This window comes from Spinacia oleracea, chromosome 2 (assembly GCF_020520425.1).
Source record: "Spinacia oleracea cultivar Varoflay chromosome 2, BTI_SOV_V1, whole genome shotgun sequence".
Classification (NCBI taxonomy): Eukaryota; Viridiplantae; Streptophyta; class Magnoliopsida; order Caryophyllales; family Amaranthaceae; genus Spinacia; species Spinacia oleracea.
Genome location: NC_079488.1, coordinates 41407017 through 41430434, shown reverse-complemented (window position 1 = coordinate 41430434; position 23418 = coordinate 41407017). Strand labels below are relative to the sequence as shown.

The following is a 23418-nucleotide window of genomic DNA, read 5'->3' as shown; positions in this document are numbered from 1 at the left end:
AAACACCATTGCCTAGGCACCACATTCAAGTGGTCCAGGTAGAATACCTACAACAATAACCAACTTACTTCAGAATCAAATAAGAGCTTTGCAAAATTATACACAATAAATATAAATATTTTCAGTAATACCAACCGTCAAAAACAGGCTGCAGCCCCCCAAACCGGACACAACTCCATGCTGATCAAACTGATGCGCAAACATTTTGCACCATATCTTTAGCCACTCTAAACAGAACATGCACCAATCATATGAATTTGACTCCGGTGCTACCGATGCGGCAGGTAACAACCTCCCTGCCAAGGTAAACCCGTCTGCGCTTGGGCACAACACCAACTCCAGTATAACAATCATAAATGCTATTCTAAATTCAAAGTCATCCTCTCTCGTTACAATTGGGACAATAGTACCCATCGCCTTACCCTGTCCATCCCTCATCCCAACTGCAAATTCCCAAGCTTTCTGAACAGAAACTCCACCACTATCCCCATACATCTGAACAATATGGTCTGCTATATCTCTATGGCGTGTGTTTAGGTTGCCATTAAGAGACGGTACAGGTTGAGTACCCATAGACAGCCCCAAAACGCAGTTAAATTGGATGGGATCGAGGCTGAATTCCATATCGCCCCCACCATAGAATACCCCATTAGCACCATCTACCCTGGTCACTAACCAGTAGGCAAATTCCGGGGACATGTTGCGCAGTTTCAGGGTGAGGAGGGCTCCAAACCCCATTTTTCTTACTAAATCCCTTCGACTATCATCCAACACTGACAACAACTTTGAAAACACCTCAAGCCTATCATTCTCATGCATTACTCCGCCTTCCTCAGCCTGGTCGACACAACAGCCTCCGATTTCTTCACCTGAGCACCTACACTCAACTAAGATGCATACAACAATGGAACTCAATCAAAACCATATAACAACACTCAATAAACATATATTCTAAGTAATCATAAACTAGATATCCATGATAAAATAGGTAGTTAACAATTCAACAAACCTTCAGTCTAATAGTAGTGGTTACGTTATGAATACTAACGACGTCCTCGTCATCGTTGCTCTCTGTACGTGGCTCCTCCTCTCCACTACTCTCCGCATCATAGACTTTTCTCTTCTTTCCACTAGAAGAACCTTCCACTGCCTTTAGCCCGCTTGCAGTTGTTCTCTACACCCACAACACAACAAGTTTACTTTTGTCTGAATATTAAAAATAGAATTGGATTTTTCTATTAATTACAATAGCATTCTTGTACTAATTACCGTTCGTGTTCCTGCCCTTGTAGACATGCCCTTTCCCTTAACAACGTCTTCCTCTGTTTTTTTCTCCTTTGGAAGTGGAGCATTACGTTTACCCATTTTCCTACAAAATTATAAAACTTAATGACTACAATGACAATGTAAACTAAACACAACAAATTCACAACATTCAAATACTTCACACTACAATTACTTTCTTTTTAAAATGCACACATATAAACATCCACACATATCCCAGTAATTAGACCCATTTGGTACAAATCTACCAATCCAAATTTAATTTGCGATACCAAACTGTCATACACTTTTAATACCATTTTAGGATCAATATAAAATTATGATCATTTTTAAAAATAATTCGATTTTTTTAGTACAACTCTCCAGATTATCAACACTATTTCTTGCAAATTTCCATAATTTAGGCGACATCAAATATACCAATTTGTTCAAAAATCACCACCCAGTTACAAAACAACCAATATTCATACTCCTAATTCCACCATCAGCCTAATAATTAAATAACCAATATTAATAAACGAATATTAATAAACGAACAAGAACATGCAGCAATTAAACCAGAAACCCTAACTGAAAACCAGAAATTCTTAAAATTAAACGAGTTAAGTATAACAATTAGGATTACAAATATAAAGCCTCCAAAAACCCTAAATACATAAACTTTTTAAATTTTCGATTAGGGTTTTAGGGTTTTACCTCTTTATGACAAATAATTCTTCCTCCAGCGCAATTGCTTTCACGAATTCACCAAATAAACGAACAATCCTAGCTCGTCTTGAAAATGGAGGTGTGAATTTTTTTGCCCAGTACACTGTCGCCGTGAAATTGGATTGAAGGAGGAGAACAAATGGAACCTGAAATGCTTTGGAGGAGGAGAGAGAATAACAAGGAGGAGAGAGATCAATGTGAATATTAAATACCTGCTGCTTCAAATTCAAAATTTTTGAAATATGAAAATTTGACCAGCAAAGCAAAACAGAGTCCGTTTTACTATTGTGGGCCTCTCCTTTTTTCGGTGAAAAGACCAAATACACCCCACTTGTGTTCAGATTGGACACAAGCCATTATGGAGCAAGACTTTCTCCTTCCTTGTGATTCTTTAGTGAGAGAGGTTTTTTTTTCTTCTTTTTTTTGAGGGGAGAGCTTTGACTTGAGGTAACCTTCATTTTTTTTGGACAACGTGAGGTAACCTTCATCCTTACATAAGGCTCCAAGAAAAGAAACTTCAAAAAGTTGCAAAATGCAGTAACAGTGCCAGTTTGCCACCATCAACAAACACTCCACTCCTTTGAGTTGTCAATTCCTTGGAAGATCATTGAAAAGATCCCTTCTTTTTGCCTGCTTCTCTTCCTTTTCACACCCAAAATCAATCCCTTTTTTATTCTTTAATAATTTTAATGAACCCAAATTCCCATTTTCTAATCTCATGATATTCTTGCACCCAAATTCTGCATTGATCATCAAATCCTCAAACCCCATTACTTGGAGATCTAATTGTAGGCAGAAAAACAGCAAGACCCCAGTTAAATTTCCTGCTCAAACACCTTTTTCTTGCAGTTTTCACTTCAAAAAAGGGGGTTTTCAGCACAAACAATTTAGTAGTTCTATTCAGAATAAATCTGATAATATTGTGATTATGGAATTTCTTAGGAAAATGGGAATTGGGTGTTTTGGGGGTGGGAAAGAGAAGCAATTGAAGCAACTAGGGCAGAATACTGAGACTGAGTCTGTTGCTTGTGGGCAAGATGTTGTGGATACTGCCATGGTTGAGGCTAAGCTCTCTCCTAAGCATCTTGTTGTCATGGTTAATGGTCTTATTGGAAGGTCCTCTTTCTCTTTCTTTTACATTCTTTTTTGTGATTCGTTAAAAGTTCTTTGATTGTTTTGTTTACATTGTCGAAAATTATTGTTAGCTAATGATTATTCCATGATTGCATATTGTGTTAGAAGGTAAACTGTAATTAGTTTTCGAGAGAAGCAACTAACTGGTCTGAATTATTCAACTCGTAGGTTAACTCTGAAACCTGAGCTTGAGAAAATGTACTACGTGGGAGAAATGGTTTTAGATGAGAGTTTAAGGGGGTGCTTTAATGGCAATGTTAGTCACTATTGTAATTCTTTCAAGTTCTTTTGATTGTTTGGTTGACATGATAGAAAGTATTTTTAGGTTAATGGTAGTCTACAATTGAATATTGTGTTGGAGGGTGAACATACGATAACTATTCGAGAGAAGTTAGAAACTCTAGTGAATGATTGAACTCAACGGTTAACTCCGAAACTCGAGCTTGAGAAATGTACCATGTGGGACAACTGATTTTAGTTGAGCTTTTAAGGGGATGCTTGTGTATGGTGATGCCAATAGGAAGTCTTATCTAGATGATGGGAAGTTCAGGACTTGAGGATAGATGGCCATTCATGAAAACAAAGAATGTTCTATTTGATTTCTACTTTGATGAATGGTTTAAAGGGAAATACACTGATTCTCACCTAGTTGATATCTTCTTAGACAAATTGATTTTGTTGAGATTTTGAATGCCATGTAAAAGAAAGAAAAGAGGGAAGGCGGATGGGGGTGGGCAGTAGTGGTGAAATAGGCATGCCTTGGCTCATGCGTGGTGGTGAGGAATTTAACAATTTGAGTGGCTAAGTTGTGTGTACTCTTGGGGTATTTTGTTGCCGGAACAAATAGGTGAGTGAAATAAAAGTATAACGACTTTCCATCTTACCCTCTATTGTTTGGTGCTGAATCAGCCTAAAGATGGATGTTGATAAACCCTCGTCTTTTCGCCCCTCTGTGTCCGTGTGACCGTATGGCTCATCTTTGTTTTCTCTATTTGTATAAGGTGGTTCAATTTCATCTTTATGGTCTTTTACTGCTAGAAATTTTATAGTAGTATTAAACTTGGCTAATTTCATTTTTCAATATGAGAAGGGATTTATGTCTCTGTCTTCCAGTTATAAACCTTTTTTGTTTAAAGGGGCAGAGAGGGGAGGTGGGGGTTCTGCTACCACCTTATGCACACACTTGTAAAGAGTGTCTCACCGTACATATTGGCCATGTGTTTTATACAGCTGGAAAAATAATACCTCGTAGCTTTCTCCTGTCTGAATAATATGGTACTTAATACAAGTAGAAGTTTTGAGTCATTTTTATTTCTATAATTATATCATTTGCTTCTCGCCTACTTATACTGACTTGACTTGTGGTCACTCATAATTTAGTGCAACTGACTGGAAATTTGCTGCGGATCAATTTGTGAAGCAGCTCCCTGACAAAGTAATGGTGCACTGTGAGTTCCATTTTGTGCCTCCTGTTGTTTCTGCTTAGTTGATTTTTCAATGATTTTTTGCAGGCAATCATAAATTCATAATGCAATTAGGTTCAATATCCGTATACCTTTTGGGTTTAATTGTATTCACTTGATGCTCTATTTGAATTTCAAGGGATTTTGGGATTCACCGCTAGTCATATTACTTATTTATCAGGAAAATATTTCCAGCAATAAATTGTCGTTACCCGCTTTTTTCTATTTTTCCATTAGAAAAAGAAAGAAAAAGTAAATTTTGTGATAGGAAGCTTATCTGATCTCTATTTTCGACTGAAAAAATTGATCAAGTTCGCAGTTGAAAGATTCTCTTGTTTTCTTGATTGCAGGCAGTCAATGCAACACTGCTACATTGACATTTGATGGTGTTGACTTGATGGGTGAACGTCTAGCTGACGAGGTACTTGGGTAATAGGGTAATAGCTATTTCATCCTCATTGCCTAAGTTATCCAAAACTGCTTTCCTTGTCTTCGCTGTGAATATTTTATGTTTGCTTCTCTTTTCAGGACCATTAGTGGTGACATGTTTGGTACTTTTTTCCACATACTTCAGGTATCCACTGTTATCAGCCGTAGGCCTGGGTTGCAGAAGATATCATTTATTTCACATTCTTTGGGCGGTCTTGTTGCAAGACATGCTGTTGGAAAGCTATACGAGCCTCTCGAAACATCAAACGTTTTAGTTGCAAACGGAAACTACATGGAAGAAGAGACTTTAAATTGTAGGGAGGAAAGGGTCGAGGAAGATTGCAAAGGTAGAATTGCTGGACTGGAACCCATGAACTTCATAACTGTTGCAACTCCACATCTGGGTTCACGAGGTCACAGACAGGTGGGTACCTCAGCTAAACTGGCATAAGTATTTTTTCTCAACTCGAACTGTTATTTCTCATTTAAATTTCTCTACTTTAGAGCGACTTAGATTGTTAATTTGTGCCTGCTTGTCACAGACAAGCTGGATATTTGTTCTGCCTCTAAAAAGCTTGTTTTTCAATTTTTAGCTCAGGCAATGCGCACGTAAAGATCGCCAAACTTTAATTCTAACTATCCCTCTCCTGACACCGAGTCTTCTAGTCATTCATTCATTATCATTACCCCATTGCCTCAAAGAGGCTCCCGCAAGAAGCGGGTAGGGGGGGGGGGGACGTACGCAACCTTACCCCTGCAATTGCAGAAAGGTTGTTTCCAATTGACCCAAAAGCGATAATAGGACGACAACGGGACGACCATCTTCTACTTCATAGAAAGGAAGCGAAGAGGTATTAAGAGCCATTTTGATTTATTCCTTACACCGAGTCTTTTAGTAGTCATATAAATTTCTAGAGAGTCGTTTTTACAATATTGTCATTGGATTAGACGATTAGCTCTACATCTTTTCTCAGTCAAACTTGGTGAACATTAAGCCTGTTTTATTGGCTGTTTTATTGGGTGTTCTCTGTTATGTGCCATGGGCTAAGCATCCTAAATCAACTCCTTTTTCTCATTTTTGTTTTATAAAACAATATATCCAAATTTAACATGCTGAAAATCGAAAGCTTGAAACTTCTACTGTAAATGTCTCTACATGTATGTGAGCTAGAAGCTTTAGCTGGAAAAAAGGATAAACTTCAAGCTACAATTTTAGTCTTGTTAGATACAATGCTAAACCGTTGTTTAAAGTTTTGAGAAATATGTGAACAGGAGGGGAGTTGCTCAAAGTTTATTAATCTCCTTGACTTGATGTTATAGCTGGTTGAGGAGAACTTCCTCTACATTTTTTTCTCCCTTTCATGCCAAAAAATGAAGCAATTACGGCTAACAGAACTTAAGTTTTGAGTGTCCTATGAAGCCCAAGAACATTCAGATTATGATTAAAGTTTGGGATTCCTACTAGCACTGTTTCTTTGGATGTTTTGACTATCATGTTGTGCTTCAATATTTCTCCTTCGTATGCTTTCTGAACAGTTTAGGAGGTGATTTTGGGTTCATGGTAATTTTTAAGACATCTATATGGAAAATTTCTGAGCTCTATGTTTCTTACCTCCAATGTTGGAGCAAAGAAGATGGCAGCAGTGGTGCTGTTCATTTCTCAATTTGATCCATTCATTGTTGGAGAGCTATTACTAGTCTTCTTGGAAACCTTATTCTCGTCCACATTTTGTTTTCACGACAGTTACCCTTCCTTTGTGGCGTTCTTTTCTTGGAGAAACAAGCTTCACAAACTGCGCACTTGATTGCTGGAAGATCTGGGAAGCATCTCTTTCTAAATGATGCTGAAGAAGGCAAACTTCCACTTCTTGTTCGTATGGCTTCTGATTCATATGAACTAAAATTCATGTTGGTATATCATTAGTTGTCTCAAGGTTTACTTTTAAATATTTACTTTTTCATCAACATAATCTAGTTATTTAATTGATCTTCACAGTTCGGCTTTACGCTCTTTCAAGCGACGTGTTGCCTATGCCAATGTGAACTTCGATCGTATCCGTTTCTTTATTAATTTTGTTTTTGTTTTTGCCCTTGTTCTTATGTGAATAGCTTTTTATAAGCCATTGGTTTGCAGTTATTTTGTTGTTCTTGACTGTTTGTTAAGATGTAGTTGGGTGGAGCACCTCTTCAATCCGCAGACGGCATGAACTACCAAAGGTTGGTGTTCCTTTGACTTAGTCAGTTTCATTTTCACCAAATGTTCAAATAATATGTTTGACTTCTGATAAAATTTTATCAAACATATTTCTTCCCTTCTGTATATTTCAGTCTAATCTACTCGCAAATGATGAAAAGTACCCTCACATTGTTTACGTTGAGCATGACACTCTGGAAAATGGCCGCCATAAAGTGTCTTCATGTGCTGAAAACCAGACAATTGACTATGAAGGTCTGTTTTACCTGCAATTTGCTTGGCTTTGTGCTGGATAGATCCTAGATGTTAAGTCATTTTTATTTTTATTTTTAATTTTATGTGGAAGTACTTTGTAGATATCTTAGATCACTGTATAGTAGTAATATTCAAAGACATTCTTAACTCTCAAACTTCTTCATAGTTGGACACAATATCTTTTTGAAATGTATTTTTAATTAAATATGGTCGGATACCCTCAAGCTTCATCACATATTTGGAAACGAGTTTTCTTTGTTCTGCATTCTACTATTCTCCATTTCTTATCAGATAACTTTTTTTTTCCTGGTTCCTTGTAGAGGAGATGATCAGAGGTCTTAATCAAGTACCTTGGGAACGTGTAGATGTGAGCTTCCATCAGAGCAGACAGCGATATACTGCACATAATACCATTCAGGCAAGTGACATAATACCAACTGCATGGCTGAAACAGCAAAATAATCACTGCTTGTTCTTCTGTTTATTTGTTGGATTCACAAATTTGACTACAGAATGGCTACTGATAGTTGCATTTGTTTGATAATTGTAGGTGAAGAGCTATTGGTTGAACTCTGACGGAGAAGATGTGATCTACCATATGATCAACAACTTCCTGGTTTAATCTTCTTCGTATGTTATTCATGGTCCTGCCTCTTGCCATGGGTCTGTCTGAATTGTAGACTTGAAATGGTTTATTTTTAAGACCATATATAGTCATGCATGCGTGTATTTTACGAAATTTCTTCCTCATGTACGTCTATAATAGACGTCAATTTTGGAGTTCAGAATGTTCCTTTCGAGTATATCAGTATATGATCTCCCTGTAATCATTCCCCTTTTTTATTTGTCACAGTCAGTGGTCAATGCGGCCTCTGTGCTATCCAATGCCTTTCTTCTCCTGCAAAAAGCTAGTTTTTGTACAATCTTCTTTGACAAATGTAACATAAAGTACTCTATAAATTTTGAGATATGTATTTCCTGATGATGTTTATATTACTGAGGCGGTACTGGCAAAGTGGCAAGTATGCAATGTGTTTGAAGGGATCCCTGATTTCCCTTCTATCTGTTAGTCTGGAAATTAAACATCTTATTTTTGTTTGAACTGTCTACTTTGCTGATAATTTCAGACTTGTTTGAGGTTTTCAACTTCACTGAGTTGTCTGGTCTTTGTTTGATTTATTTTCATATTTACCTCCGTTAGTCGAGTGCAGAGAACGGAGTACCAGCAAAGTGTTCGGAAACATGCTTCTTAAACAAAATGTGCATAGTATTGCTCTATCTTAATTGCATTCTTTGAAAGTTGTGTTAGACTTGTTGCTAGTATGATAATCAAGTTTCTTTAATGGTGCCTTTTGGTTTTTGTGGTAACCTTTTGTTAGTTGTTTCTCTGTAATTGGCTTTAAGGCTCTGTTTATTTCAAGGAAAATGGTTTCCTTACTTTCCTCTGGCTCAACCGAAGGAAAAGTGGGCTAGAAAAGAGTTTTCCATAAAGGAAAATACATTTTCCTTTGCAATAGTTGGAATGCCACACTTTCCTACCTCTTCCCTACCTCTCTCCTTTTCCAACGTGATTTGTCTCACCTCCTTTGCTATCGATCTCAACACAAGTAAAGATTCATTGTTTGAATATTATTTGATTTTGGCTATATAGATAAATTAGCGTTCTTTGTCTAAAATTGATCATAATTCTCGTGAAACTTCTTCTCCAATATAATTTCATCTTTTTTGCGTTGATTTTTTAAATTTATTGAAGAAATCGTCTGATTTTACATTGTCATCTAATTTGTGTTAATTTATTTTTAAGAATTTCCAGTGACTGATTATTTCTAAGTTTTCTGGGTATTTTATTCCCCTAAAATTGTTTCCATACAAACAAACAAGGGAAAATTGCTTTCCATTTGGATTTTCTTCCGGAAAATGAAAAACCATTTTCCTTTGCAAAAGTCTTCCGTCAAAACAAAGCGGAGACTAAGTCTTGCAAATCAAATATACTCCGCTGTCCGGATTTTACAGTCATGTTGATAAATACAATTTGAACCAGCTAAATGACAACTAAATGCAGAAAGTGGGAGTAATCAACATTGTCTATCAGTTCCTTATGCCCTCTAGAGCCTGTTACAGTCTAATAATAACTGAAAGTCTGAAAGATCAATGCAGCCAACTTAAATCTGTAACTGCATTCACCTTACATTCTTCTCATACATACTATATGGATCAAAAGTAAATCTATAATGGACATCATGTCCCTCTGTTACCATATGGATCAATTGCCTCAAGCTTAGCTCTATAATATAATTCCCTGTGTGTCTCACTTTTCACTTGACTGTCACAAAACCCGCAATGCAGAAGAAAAAAAAATCCTTATTCCTTCAGAGTCGGTATCAAGTGATCCATCTTCTGTTCTTCTTACCTTTGCAAAATGATGTTATCATCGTTTGACATCTTATCTCCGATGTTTACGTGATTTTTCTGTTAGCATTTGAGATAAACTTCTGCAGAACTGTTTCAGAACACACACAAAAAAAGTAGCTAGTTCAACATTTTTCTTAGGTTTTTAAGAAAAGAGTAAGAAAATATCAGGGGTAGAATCCTGAATATACCTCTTTATATATTCCTGATTCTCCAGCAGGTTTTGATACTTCCACAACACAATTTGTTGGTGCCACTTCAATCACCTCCGCCAAAAGGTTAAAAGATGAACGGAACTTTGATTTTAGTTGTATTTGCATCTTGCTGTTACTCATCCATTCAACTGAAAGACTTGCATCACTTGCTGCTTTCTCTATCTTTTCTATAGTTTCAGTGATTGTGTATTTCGATCCCAGCATTATCCTGTTGTTCTTGTCGTCCTGTTTTTCAAGATACCAACTAATCTAATTAGTACAGTTCTTATTAGTAAAAATTACTACTTTATTTGAGAAAATCACTAGAGAATCCTCATTAATCAGATATAAGGAGGAAAATATATTTTGGTTTCGTGTTTGTAGACTTGCCTGTTCTTCAAATAGGGTTGACAAATCAAGGTCGCTAGACATTGCAATCAGTTGGAAGGCATTGATAAATCCTTGAGTTTCAGGGACAATATCTTCTTCTGAACTTTCCTGAAAAAAAAGGCTTGGCAATTAGCTAGCATGTTCATCCTTGAACCGTGTTTCTTGTATAAGGTTTAGTCATTACCTTTTCAGGCTCAAAAACTGCTCGAACATCATCTGAGTAGCTCTTTCCTTGGAAGTAAATTCCTGCAGCAGGCTTATAATCTCTCTGAAACCACTCATCTTCAGCAATTTCTGCTACTGTAATTCTCTGCAGAAAACAGAATTCGAGTCTGGTTAGACCAATCTGTTGTTTTAAGTGATCATATACTTTTATATGAATTTAAATCCGCATACCTTTTTTGAACGGGGATTCAATAATCTGCCAATAAGTTGCTTCTGACTTGGTGTAAACCATTTTGGACATTCATACTCAGCTCTCAATATCTATGCAGCAGAGGAAACTTTGTCAGATGAAGAGTTCTTTGTACTATCAAAAGTGTTTTACCGTTAATTATGTGAGGGAAATATATACCTTTGTGTACAAATTCATTAGATTGGGGTCTATGAATGGTAGATAACCAGCACACAACTCAAATAAGATCACTCCACAAGCCCAGACATCTGCAGCTGCTCCATCGTAAGTTTTCTTATTCAGTACCTGCCAAATTAGACAATATTAGAGTTAGTTCTTTCATTTCAACAATGTCGGACCATTTTCCCTTACATTTATTTGATTGAAAATAGTTTCCTCTTACCTCAGGTGCTACATAGCTTGGAGAACCACATGCTGTTGACAACAAACTTCCAGGCTGTAGGCATTATTAGTTCAGAAATTAGTAAGTGAAAACACTGAGTAAACGAATTTCACTTTGATTATATGTAAATATGTACCTTTTGCAATGCACTGAGTCCAAAGTCTGATACTTTGAGGTTTCCTTGGTTATCCAAAAGCAGGTTTTCTGGCTGCATAGTAAACGAAACAGGTCAATTTGAGGTCTTATTTAGATCGGACAATCTAATGGAGTTCAGAGTTCAGTATAGCTACATTACCTTTAAATCTCTGTGATACACTCCTCTGGAATGGCAGTAGTCTACTGCATCAACCAACTGCTGGAAGTATTTTCTTGCATCCTCCTCACTTAACTTCTCCATGTAAGTCTTTATATTCGAGAATGAATAGAGTCAGATAAAACTAGAACTTTCGAACTTTAACTGAACCAATATATGATCGAGTTATAGTTATGAAGTGTTCTTACCAATTTGTCAGAGAGCTGTCCTCCTGCTGCATATTCCATGACTATGTAAATCTTTGTCTTTGAGCCGATAACCTGTGATCAGAATATCAGATAGTTAGTAAGTTAAAAACTTCATTCATTTCACCTAAAAAACATTGAGAGTAAGTTTGTGTCATGAAATATGAGCACTTGCCTCGTGTATCCTTACAATGTTCGGATGATTCAACAGCTTCATCGTTCTGATTTCTCTCTGCACCTGTTTTTACAAACATGCCATTATCTCTATATTATGATAAACTCCCTAAGTATGACACATAATAACAAACCTTAATTCAAAAACAAAGCTGGTAATTCACCTGAGACATAAGGTTATTAGACAGAACCATCTGCTTATCAATGATTTTAACAGCAACAATCTGGTTGTTTGTAATGTTTTTAGCAAGCTTGACCTTAGCAAAAGTTCCTTCACCAATGGTTCGACCAAGTTGGTAGTTCCCTACATTCTTTGTGATCCCCATCTTCTGCAAAAGTACCGTAAATTTCACTCCTTATTCTTCTTCCTGCTGCTCGCTTTCTGTACCTATAAAGGCGGTAAAGTAGTACTGGTAATCTCTTCTGCAAAAGTACCGTGAATTTCACTTTCTTATTCTTCTTCCTGCTGCTCACTCACATATACTTATAAAGGCGCGACTTCTTCCCTTATGAGTATAGCGTATGTTGAATGTTTTGTCACTTGTAGTTGAAGGCTTTTAATTTCTCTGTTGCTTTGGCCTGGTTTTGATTTTGTTTTGTTGTTGCTATGAGTTCATCTGAGTCCAGACGTCTAATTTTAGGCATTTGGTTGCAGTTTCCCTGTCAGTATCATGTGAAGGATTAGTGTAATATTGTGATAGAGACTCTTTCAGGGAAGTTTCCTACTTTTCCTATTCTAGGTGTTGTATCAGATTTTTGCATGGAAGTTGAAAGGTTGGTGACAATCTTTTGTGTTGCTTCGTGTTAGTTTGTCTTTGATGATTTTTGAATGGAAGGTAAAGGTACTAGGGAGGGGTAGCTTCTCGTGTTCGCCTCGCACCGAGTTTCCTACCCCCGCGTATTTTAACAAAAGATAAATTTCTTATTTGTCGACGTGGCTAATAGGTCGTTCGGTTATTTGGATCGAGGCATATCCGTGTTTAGGCGAGGGAGGCGTCATTCCGAATCCATTCGAAGTCGTGATAACGTCATTTTCAGGTTTACAATCGTTTAATTCATCATGGGAAATAGATAAATTATAGTTGTGCGAAGTTTTTTTTAATTTTTAAATCATGGTCCTATTCGGTTCAATTCTAATCTAACGGTCAAAGTTGGTTCAAGTTTGCCAAACTATTTATTAAAAGTCGTGCTGAGTTTTAGCGCATATCGAAATCAAATTTGTTAGGGCACACATTTAGTATAATATTATTCCTTTTATTTTTATATATATCGAAATTTATCATGGCTACAAGTTTTTCCAACGATGTAAGAAATTTTTCACAAGATGACGTGTAATTTTCACAAAATAACCGGTCGAAAGAGTACTTTCTACTAAAGGTGGGTGTGGGCCGGGTTGGGCTTCAGGCCGAGCCCATTGCGCCAGGCCGGGCAGAAAAGTTCAAAACAGAGACACAGGGGCCGGACCGCCGTTCATAAGCCTAAATTTACTAAATTTAGCGTACTTTGTTATGCCAAGTCGAGTCGTGTCGTACCTTATCGTGTTTTTTCAAAAAAAAAAATGTGGCTCAGGCCCGGCCCACGACTTCGTATTGGGTTGGGCTTTTTTCGGATCGAGCCTCAAGTTGGCCGGCCCACAACCATCTTTATGCCCTACATGCCATGGGGGAATACTAATCGTTAACTGCGCAAATTTTTGGCTATACCCGGGTACAGCCAAAGCTGGCTGTACCCCCATCCAAAACGACGTCATTTTGTGTTGTTTAAAATGAACATTAATATACTGGTACAAAAATGAACATTTACTATTTCGGAAATGAACATTTATTTATTTATTTGGAATGAACATTTACTATTTTGGAAATGAACATTTATTGATTTATTTGGAAATAAACTACAAAAATGAACATTTACTATTTCGGAAATGAACATTTATTTATTTATTTGGAATGAACATTTATTTATTTATTTGGAAATAAACAATATAGGCGCTTGTAAAAACATAAAAGATCAATGAAGTGAACAATTTCATTATGAACATTAACCATATATTTATTGTGAACAAACAAATAAACAAAAAAGAATATAAAATTCAACAAAAAAGAACATAAAATTCCAGAAAAAAGAACAACCAATACAACAATTATGAACAATTTTATGATGAATTTTAAAGCCAACATGAAAGAACAAACAATACAACAAGAAATAACAAATTAATACTGGTACAAAAATGAACATTTACTATTTCGGAAATGAACATTTATTTATTTATTTGGAAATGAACATTTATTTATTTATTTGGAAATAAACTACAAAAATGAACATTTACTACTTCGGAAATGAACATTTACTATTTCGAAAATGAACATTTATTTATTTGGAATGAACATTTACTATTTTGGAAATGAACATTTATTTATTTATTTGGAAATAAACAATATAGGCGCTTGTAAAAACATAAAAGACAAATGTAGTGAACAATTTCATTATGAACATTAACCATATATTTATTGTGAACAAACAAATAAACAAGAAAGAACAAATAATTCAACAAAAAAGAACAAACAATATAAAAAAGAACATAAAATTCCAGAAAAAAGAACAAACAATACAACAATTATGAACAATTTTATGATGAATTTTAAAGCCAACATGAAAGAACAAACAATACAACAAGAAAGAAGAAACAATAAAGCAGATAATTATTATGAACAAACAAATAAACAAGAAAGAACAAATAATTCAACAAAAAATAACAAACAATATAAAAAAGAACATAAAATTCCAGAAAAAAGAACAAACAATACAACAATTATGAACAATTTTATGATGAATTTTAAAGCCAATGAAAGAACAAACAATACAACAATAAGTTTGATGAATGAATTTAAAAAACAACAAGAAATAACAAACAGTACAACAAGAAAGAACAAACAATACAAAAAGAAAGAATAAAAGATTAATGACGAGTTTAATTATGAACATTAACCATATGATTATTATAAACAAACAAATAAACAAGAAAGAACAAACAATATAAAAAAGAACAAAAAATTCCAGAAGAAAGAACAAAAAAATACAACAATTATGAAAATTTGATGATGAATTTAAGAAACAACATGAAAGAACAAACAGCACAACAAGAATGAACAAACAGTACAATAAGAATGAACAAACAGTACAATAAGAATGAACAAACAATACAATAAAAAAGAACAAACAGTCGACAAGAATGGACAAATAATATGAGCGTGTTGTTTTTGGGTACAGCGAGAGCTGGCTGTACCCGGGTACAGCAGTTAACGTAATCGTTAACTGCTGTACCCGGGTACAGCCAGCTCTCGCTGTACCCAAAAACAACACGCTCATATTATTTGTCCATTCTTGTCGACTGTTTGTTCTTTTTTATTGTATTGTTTGTTCATTCTTATTGTACTGTTTGTTCATTCTTATTGTACTGTTTGTTCATTCTTGTTGTGCTGTTTGTTCTTTCATGTTGTTTCTTAAATTCATCATCAAATTTTCATAATTGTTGTATTTTTTTGTTCTTTCTTCTGGAATTTTTTGTTCTTTTTTATATTGTTTGTTCTTTCTTGTTTATTTGTTTGTTTATAATAATCATATGGTTAATGTTCATAATTAAACTCGTCATTAATCTTTTATTCTTTCTTTTTGTATTGTTTGTTCTTTCTTGTTGTACTGTTTGTTATTTCTTGTTGTTTTTTAAATTCATTCATCAAACTTATTGTTGTATTGTTTGTTCTTTCATTGGCTTTAAAATTCATCATAAAATTGTTCATAATTGTTGTATTGTTTGTTCTTTTTTCTGGAATTTTATGTTCTTTTTTATATTGTTTGTTATTTTTTGTTGAATTATTTGTTCTTTCTTGTTTATTTGTTTGTTCATAATAATTATCTGCTTTATTGTTTCTTCTTTCTTGTTGTATTGTTTGTTCTTTCATGTTGGCTTTAAAATTCATCATAAAATTGTTCATAATTGTTGTATTGTTTGTTCTTTTTTCTGGAATTTTATGTTCTTTTTTATATTGTTTGTTCTTTTTTGTTGAATTATTTGTTCTTTCTTGTTTATTTGTTTGTTCACAATAAATATATGGTTAATGTTCATAATGAAATTGTTCACTACATTTGTCTTTTATGTTTTTACAAGCGCCTATATTGTTTATTTCCAAATAAATAAATAAATGTTCATTTCCAAAATAGTAAATGTTCATTCCAAATAAATAAATGTTCATTTTCGAAATAGTAAATGTTCATTTCCGAAGTAGTAAATGTTCATTTTTGTAGTTTATTTCCAAATAAATAAATAAATGTTCATTTCCAAATAAATAAATAAATGTTCATTTCCGAAATAGTAAATGTTCATTTTTGTACCAGTATTAATTTGTTATTTCTTGTTGTATTGTTTGTTCTTTCATGTTGGCTTTAAAATTCATCATAAAATTGTTCATAATTGTTGTATTGGTTGTTCTTTTTTCTGGAATTTTATGTTCTTTTTTGTTGAATTTTATATTCTTTTTTGTTTATTTGTTTGTTCACAATAAATATATGGTTAATGTTCATAATGAAATTGTTCACTTCATTGATCTTTTATGTTTTTACAAGCGCCTATATTGTTTATTTCCAAATAAATAAATAAATGTTCATTCCAAATAAATAAATAAATGTTCATTTCCGAAATAGTAAATGTTCATTTTTGTAGTTTATTTCCAAATAAATCAATAAATGTTCATTTCCAAAATAGTAAATGTTCATTCCAAATAAATAAATAAATGTTCATTTCCGAAATAGTAAATGTTCATTTTTGTACCAGTATATTAATGTTCATTTTAAACAACACAAAATGACGTCGTTTTGGATGGGGGTACAGCCAGCTTTGGCTGTACCCGGGTATAGCCAAAAATTTGCGGGGGAATACTATACTTGTTGTAGATGTAATAACAAACTAAGAATCTAAGAAGTGTGTTAGCAAGTCAGGGATTAAGCCTATAGATGGGCACGTCCAACGGGCTAGAGGCTCTCTTATTCTAATGGGCCGACGGGTTGTGTCTAGAACTTGGTCAAGAAAAGAAAAGCCGAGCCATGCCGAGCTTGTACGGAAACTCGGCAAGGTTCATCGTGAACATTCTTCAGTTTGTTCAGTTGTTCAGTTGTGTGACTTGTGTCTATCATTTTTGGTTTTAATCAACCTGGACCTGTTATTTTGTAAGTATGCATGTCCAAAGGATCGGGTCAATGGGTGAAACGTAAACAATTTAACCAAGGTTGGTTTTATTTTTTTCTCTTTTTCTTTAAAATTAACAAATTTAGGAAATTTCCAAAAATTTAATAGGGACCTTCCTATTATATCCAACCAAGTTTATGATATCTGTCAAAAAAAAAGGAAAGAAAACAAGCTTATGATTCACATTATTGAGCTATTACTTTGTAACTCGAGTTGATTAGTGAGAAGAAGTGTATAATCTTAATTACTAGATCTATAAACACTTTGTGTTTGTGAGTATTTTATATACTCATTGTTCTTTTAGAATTTCGGACATAGTTAAAATATTAGCTGAAATTGAAAAGATAGAAAATGAAAATGATAAGGTACTGAAACTGATGATAAAGTGACTGTTTGAATGAGTTTTTTTTTTGGTATAACTAATTGTTTAAGGGACTGGTATTTTTTAAATAACCTTTTTGAATAATAAAGATAGAAGTTAAAATTAAATGAAATATATACGGACTTTAACTTGAGATGATAACACCTAAAACATCTCAGTTTAAGTCCATCCCAAACATATATTTATTTAAGGTGTATTAAAATTTTAAACAGAGCTCTAACATACATTGAGTTGATGATATCATCCTGATGTGCCCTAAACTAAAAGGTGACACATGGCCTTCTTATGATAGCCCAAAAGGCAGGCCCAACTCAGAAAGGCACCCTCAGCCCTAGAAGGCATCCTCTAAACAGACACATGTCCTGATGTGGCCTTGGTGTATCACCACAATGGGCCATAAGACCTGCGTGGCCAACTCAAGCCTACCCCAAATTCATATAGGCCCAGGGTTCATATCCTGGCCCAAATCTCATTACTTAGACCCGGGAGGTCCACTTGCTTGGTAAAAATCCCAAGTTATCCATGATTAAAGCCCAAAACTTAAGGGGTCCATCAGGTCTAATCAGACCTCCTACTATTGGACACATGTCCCAATCTCATAGAACATTCAATCATACAGCCATGGTTTAGGGATTAATTCCCAAGAAACCCTAGCCCTATGAATAGTTCAGATCCCTAGGTAAAAGGGGGCATTCAATTCGTTCTCACCTACCTTAAACTATCTTTGCTCTGCTTTCTCTCTACAAATTTCTCTCTCTAGCCAATACTTACTTAGGCATCGGAGGGAATATTCCTACGGGAATATTCTTGTTTTGCAGGTTACAAGAAGATCGTGCCAGCGCATACTTGATACCTCCGAGGAACGCGTGACACGTCATCACCACAAAAGATCCCACAACACATCCCACGATGTACTTTATGTTAAGGCACAATATGTTAGGTTATGATACATATAAATGAATATAAATCATGCGGAAAAACTATAAAGCCAGGAATCCAAATTTATTGCCACATAACAATTAGCATAATTTAGGACACATACACTTTGTAGCGTGCCCTCCCTAGCTGCGCCCGAACCGAACAAGAACAAGTCTAGGACTCCAAATGTCGTCCCTCCGTAGATAGTCCACAGCACCCTCGGATCCGCCTTAGATTTAATTAACTAGAATTGCACCTAAGGTTATATGTAATATTCGAATATTTTGAGGCAATATTAATCATAGTTTTAAGCCTAAAACATATATGAATACTTGAATTGGATGATTATAAATTGTGAATATCATCACCTATTTATAGGGTAGGGAAATCGGATTTTAGAAACCTACTAGGATTCAATTTAGCTAATATGAATTAGACTTAAATTCAATCATCTAATTTCTAGTAGCTTTAGGAAATTAATCTAAACGAATCCTAATCGATCAAGGCTTCGTACACAAACACAAACACACGCACAACCGACGAAGGGCGCTGTGCGCGCGCGCTGAGCTCGGCCCAGCAGCTGCTCGCAGCCCACGAAGGGCGCGCCAGCTTGCTGGCCTCGCTAGCTGGGCCTGGCCTTGCTTTGTGCTTGGCTGGGCCTGCTTGCTTGGCGCAGCGGGCTGCGCCTATGTGTTTGCTTGTGCGCGCGGGCTTCGCTAGGCGCGGGCCTAGCTTCGTGCTGGGCCTTGCGTCTACCAAGCTCGTCCGATGTTTATTTCGTTAGTCGCGCTTCCGATTAGTTTTCTAATTCCGGAATTCATTTCCGATTCGAACAATATTTAATATTTCCGATTCCGCAATAAATTTCCGTTTCGAACAAATATTTAATATTTCCGTTTCCGGAATTATTTTCCGATTCCGATAATATTTCCGATTCCGACAATATTTCTGTTTCCGGCAATATTTCAGATTCCAGCAATATTTCCATTCCCGATAATATTTTCCGATACGTACCATGTTTCCGTTTCCGGCAACATCTACGCTTGGATAATATTTATATTTCCGATACGATCCATATTTCTGTTTCCGGCAATATCATCGTTTCCGGAGTATTCATAATTTTCCTTTGACGATTTCAGCTCCCACTGGAACCGAGATCCGTCGATTTCGAATATCCATAGATGGGGTATTTATTCCTTTAAATATTTGATCCGTTCACGTACTACTTGTGTGACCCTACGGGTTCAGTCAAGAGTAAGCTGTGGATTAATATTATTAATTCCACTTGAACTGAAGCGGCCTCTAGCTAGGCATTCAGTTCACTTGATCTCACTGAATTATTAACTTGTATAATTAATACTGAACCGCATTTATTAGACTTAGCATTAAATGCATACTTGGACCAAGGGCATTATTTCCTTCAGTCTCCCACTTGTCCTTAGGGACAAGTGTGCATTTCCTAATTCCTTTGTCGCTTGATGCTTGCTCTTGAACCTTGGTAAGAGTTGTCATCCTTATTATGTCCAGAGGTGTTTCTCGATTTCAGAGTTCAACTGATCAAATAAACAGATAATCATAGCCTATGATTCATCTGAGCACGACCATGCATTTTACAGTTTCTAGCTCTCCGAGTGGCCTTGTACAACTTTCAGCATCTCATCCCGATTTATGGGAGGACAATCCCAATCTTGTGATCTTGAGATTAAACTTCGTTTGATAGGTGATTACCCGAGCGTTGCCTTTTACGGTGCGACGGTTGACAACGTCAAAGCAACCAGTTCTCAAACAAGTAATCTCAAATCACTCAGGTATTGAGGATTAGTGTCTAATAATTTTAATAAAATTTACTTATGACAGATTTTCTTCTTTTACAGTAAAGTTTCATAGGTCTGTCCGATACTAGTGTTCCCAAAGTAAGTATCTATGCAAATGATTATGACATTGCCATGTCCACATAGTTCAAGAAACATAACTACTAGTTATCTTGCATTCTAGTCGTCTAACGTTTTCTATGCGTCCATGTTTATAGAAAACTCCAACCAGGGACCATTTTCAACTTTTGACATTCAAGTTCACTTGATAGACATTTCTTAGTCACAGGACTGGTCCTGACAGTCTATCTTGAATATATCGTCAAATTTAAGGGACTCATCGTTTAATAAACCACAAATTAAATGGAAAAATGAATTCTATTTATTAATGTGAATAACCAATAACGTTTTACAAAGTATTAAACTCTAAAACTTTAAAACATTAAATAAGGACATCAAAGCCATTCTCCAACATGCTTGATTCCCATAGCTGCAGTGTGCGAGTTGTGCTTCGCCTGCGGCAGAGGTTTAGTTAATGGATCTGAGATGTTGTCATCAGTTCCAATCTTGCTTATCTCGACTTCTTTTCTTTCAACGAACTCTCGTAGAAGGTGAAATCTACGAAGTACATGCTTGACTCTCTGGTGGTGTCTAGGCTCCTTTGCCTGTGCAATAGCTCCATTATTATCACAATATAGAGCTATTGGTCCTTTAATGGAGGGGACTACACCAAGTTCACCTATGAGCTTCCTTAGCCAAATAGCTTCCTTTGCTGCTTCATGTGCAGCAATGTACTCCGCTTCAGTTGTAGAATCCGCAATGGTGCTTTGCTTAGCACTTTTCCAGCTTACTGCTCCTCCGTTGAGGCAGAAGACAAACTCAGACTGTGATCTGAAATCATCCTTGTCGGTTTGGAAACTTGCGTTTGTATAGCCTTTAACAATTAATTCATCATCTCCACCATAGACCAGGAAATCATCTTTGTGCCTTTTCAGGTACTTCAGAATATTCTTGGCAGCAGTCCAATGTGCCTCTCCTGGGTCTGACTGGTATCTGCTCGTAGCACTTAGTGCGTACGCAACATCCGGGCGTGTACATATCATAGCCTACATTATTGAACCAATCAATGATGCATATGGAATCCCACTCATTCGTCTACGCTCATCTAGTGTTTTTGGGCATTGAGTCTTGCTTAGAGTCATTCCATGAGACATGGGTAGGTAGCCTCGCTTGGAGTCTGCCATATTGAACCTTTCAAGCACCTTATTGATATAAGTGCTTTGACTGAGTCCAATCATCTTTTTAGATCTATCTCTGTAAATCTTGATGCCCAGTATGTACTGTGCTTCTCCTAGATCCTTCATCGAAAAAAATTTCCCAAGCCAAATCTTGACTGAGTTCAACATAAGAATGTCATTTTCGATAAGTAATATGTCGTCGACATATAATACTAGAAAAGAAATTTTGCTCCCACTGACCTTCTTGTATACACAAGATTCGTCTGCGTTCTTGATGAAACCAAAGTCACTGACTGCTTCATCAAAACGTATATTCCATCTCCTTGATGCTTGCTTCAATCCGTAGATTGATTTCTTAAGCTTGCATACCTTTGTAGCATTCTTTGGATCCTCAAAACCCTCAGGCTGTGTCATAAACACAGTTTCTGTTAAAACGCCGTTTAAGAAAGCGGTTTTGACATTCATCTGCCATATTTCGTAATCGTAATATGCAGCGATTGCTAACATTATCCGAATAGACTTTAGCATTGCAACTGGTGAAAAGGTTTCATCGTAATCCACACCGTGGACTTGCTTGTAACCTTTTGCAACCAATCTAGCTTTGAAAACTTCAAGTTTCCCATCCTTGTCCTTTTTCAGTTTGAAAACCCATTTGCTTCCTATGGCTTGGTAGCCATCTGGCAAATCGACCAAATCCCAAACTTGGTTTTCAGACATGGAGTCTAATTCAGATTGCATGGCTTCTTGCCATTGCTTGGAGCTAGGGCTCGTCATAGCTTGTTTGTAAGTCGCAGGTTCATCACTTTCAAGTAATAGAACTTCATAGCTCTCGTTCGTCAAAATACCTAAGTACCTTTCCGGTTGAGATCTATATCTCTGCGTTCTACGCGGGGTTATATTTCTAGATGGACCTTGATTCTCACCAGATACTTCTAAAGATCTATGAGTTTCATCCTGAATGTCATCTTGAGCATTCTCTAGAGTTTGTTGTTCGACTCAAATTTCTTCGAGGTCTACTTTTCTCCCACTTGTCATTTTGGAAATGTGATCTCTTTCCAAAAAGATACCATCTCGAGCAACAAACACCTTGTTCTCAGATGTATTGTAGAAGTAATACCCCTTTGTTTCCTTTGGATAGCCCACAAGGATACATTTGTCAGATTTTGGTTGAACTTTGTCTGAAATTAATCGTTTGACGTATACTTCACAACCCCAAATCTTAAGAAAAGACACATTTGGAGGCTTTCCAAACCATAACTCATATGGAGTCTTTTCAACAACTTTAGAAGGAGCTCTATTTATAGTGAGTGCAGCTGTATTTAGTGCATGTCCCCAAAATTCTATTGGAAGTTCGGCCTGACCCATCATTGATCTAACCATGTCTAGCAAGGTTCTATTCCTCCGTTCCAACACACCGTTCCATTGAGGTGTTCCAGGAGGAGTCAATTCTGATAGAATTCCACATTCTTTCAGATGGTCATCAAATTCATAGCTTAGATATTCACCGCCTCTATCAGACCCGCAGTGCCTTAATCTTCTTGCCTAATTGATTCTCTACTTCACTTTGAAATTCCTTGAATTTGTAAAGGATTCAGACTTATGCTTCATTAGGTAGACATAACCATATCTACTGAAGTCATGAGTGAAAGTGATAAAGTAGCTGAAACCACCTCTAGCATTTGTACTCATTGGTCCACATACATCTGTATGGATTAAACCCAATAGTTCATTTTCTCTTTCTCCAACTTTAGAGAAAGGTTGCTTTGTCATTTTGCCAAGTAAACATGATTCTCACTTACCATAATCCTCTAAGTCAAATGGTTCTAGAATTCCTTCCTTTTGAAGTCTTTCTATGCGTTTCAAGTTACTATGGCCTAATCTTCAATGCCACAGATAGGTGA

General features: G+C 35.9%; 2 protein-coding genes across 2 annotated transcripts; one reads left to right on the top strand and one right to left on the bottom strand.

Annotated features, from left to right (window-relative positions):
* Positions 1 to 2438: 2438 nt before the first annotated feature.
* Positions 2439 to 8463, top strand: LOC110783080 (uncharacterized). The gene is made up of 10 exons (XM_021987375.2): positions 2439 to 3108; positions 4507 to 4574; positions 4940 to 5010; positions 5164 to 5442; positions 6763 to 6926; positions 7015 to 7070; positions 7183 to 7235; positions 7347 to 7467; positions 7788 to 7885; positions 8018 to 8463. The coding sequence occupies exons 1-10, from the start codon at positions 2711 to 2713 to the stop codon at positions 8087 to 8089; spliced, it is 1380 nt and encodes a 459-aa protein (XP_021843067.2). The 5' UTR covers positions 2439 to 2710; the 3' UTR covers positions 8090 to 8463.
* A 968-nt stretch (positions 8464 to 9431) lies between these two features.
* LOC110783081 (CBL-interacting serine/threonine-protein kinase 21) lies at positions 9432 to 12663 on the bottom strand. The gene is made up of 12 exons (XM_021987377.2): positions 12094 to 12663; positions 11931 to 11993; positions 11759 to 11830; positions 11553 to 11660; positions 11394 to 11465; positions 11258 to 11311; positions 11035 to 11160; positions 10857 to 10946; positions 10645 to 10770; positions 10461 to 10568; positions 10068 to 10316; positions 9432 to 9967 (listed from the first exon to the last, which is right to left on the bottom strand). Exons 1-12 carry the CDS (start codon positions 12253 to 12255, stop codon positions 9911 to 9913), a joined length of 1287 nt encoding a protein of 428 aa, XP_021843069.1. The 5' UTR covers positions 12256 to 12663; the 3' UTR covers positions 9432 to 9910.
* Positions 12664 to 23418: the final 10755 nt, after the last annotated feature.

Bases quoted from the DNA above. Each gene is read 5' to 3' on its own strand.
- LOC110783080 (XM_021987375.2), top strand. From the start codon at position 2,711: ATGATATTCTTGCACCCAAATTCTGCATTGATCATCAAATCCTCAAAC. The intron at 3,109-4,506 runs GTCCTCTTTCTC...CTCATAATTTAG, and splicing joins GTTAATGGTCTTATTGGAAG to TGCAACTGACTGGAAATTTG. The intron at 7,886-8,017 runs GCAAGTGACATA...TGATAATTGTAG, and splicing joins CTGCACATAATACCATTCAG to GTGAAGAGCTATTGGTTGAA.
- LOC110783081 (XM_021987377.2), bottom strand. From the start codon at position 12,255: ATGGGGATCACAAAGAATGTAGGGAACTACCAACTTGGTCGAACCATT. The intron at 11,994-12,093 runs GTGAATTACCAG...TTGTAAAAACAG, and splicing joins CTAATAACCTTATGTCTCAG to GTGCAGAGAGAAATCAGAAC. The intron at 11,161-11,257 runs GTAAGAGGAAAC...CTAATTTGGCAG, and splicing joins CAAGCTATGTAGCACCTGAG to GTACTGAATAAGAAAACTTA.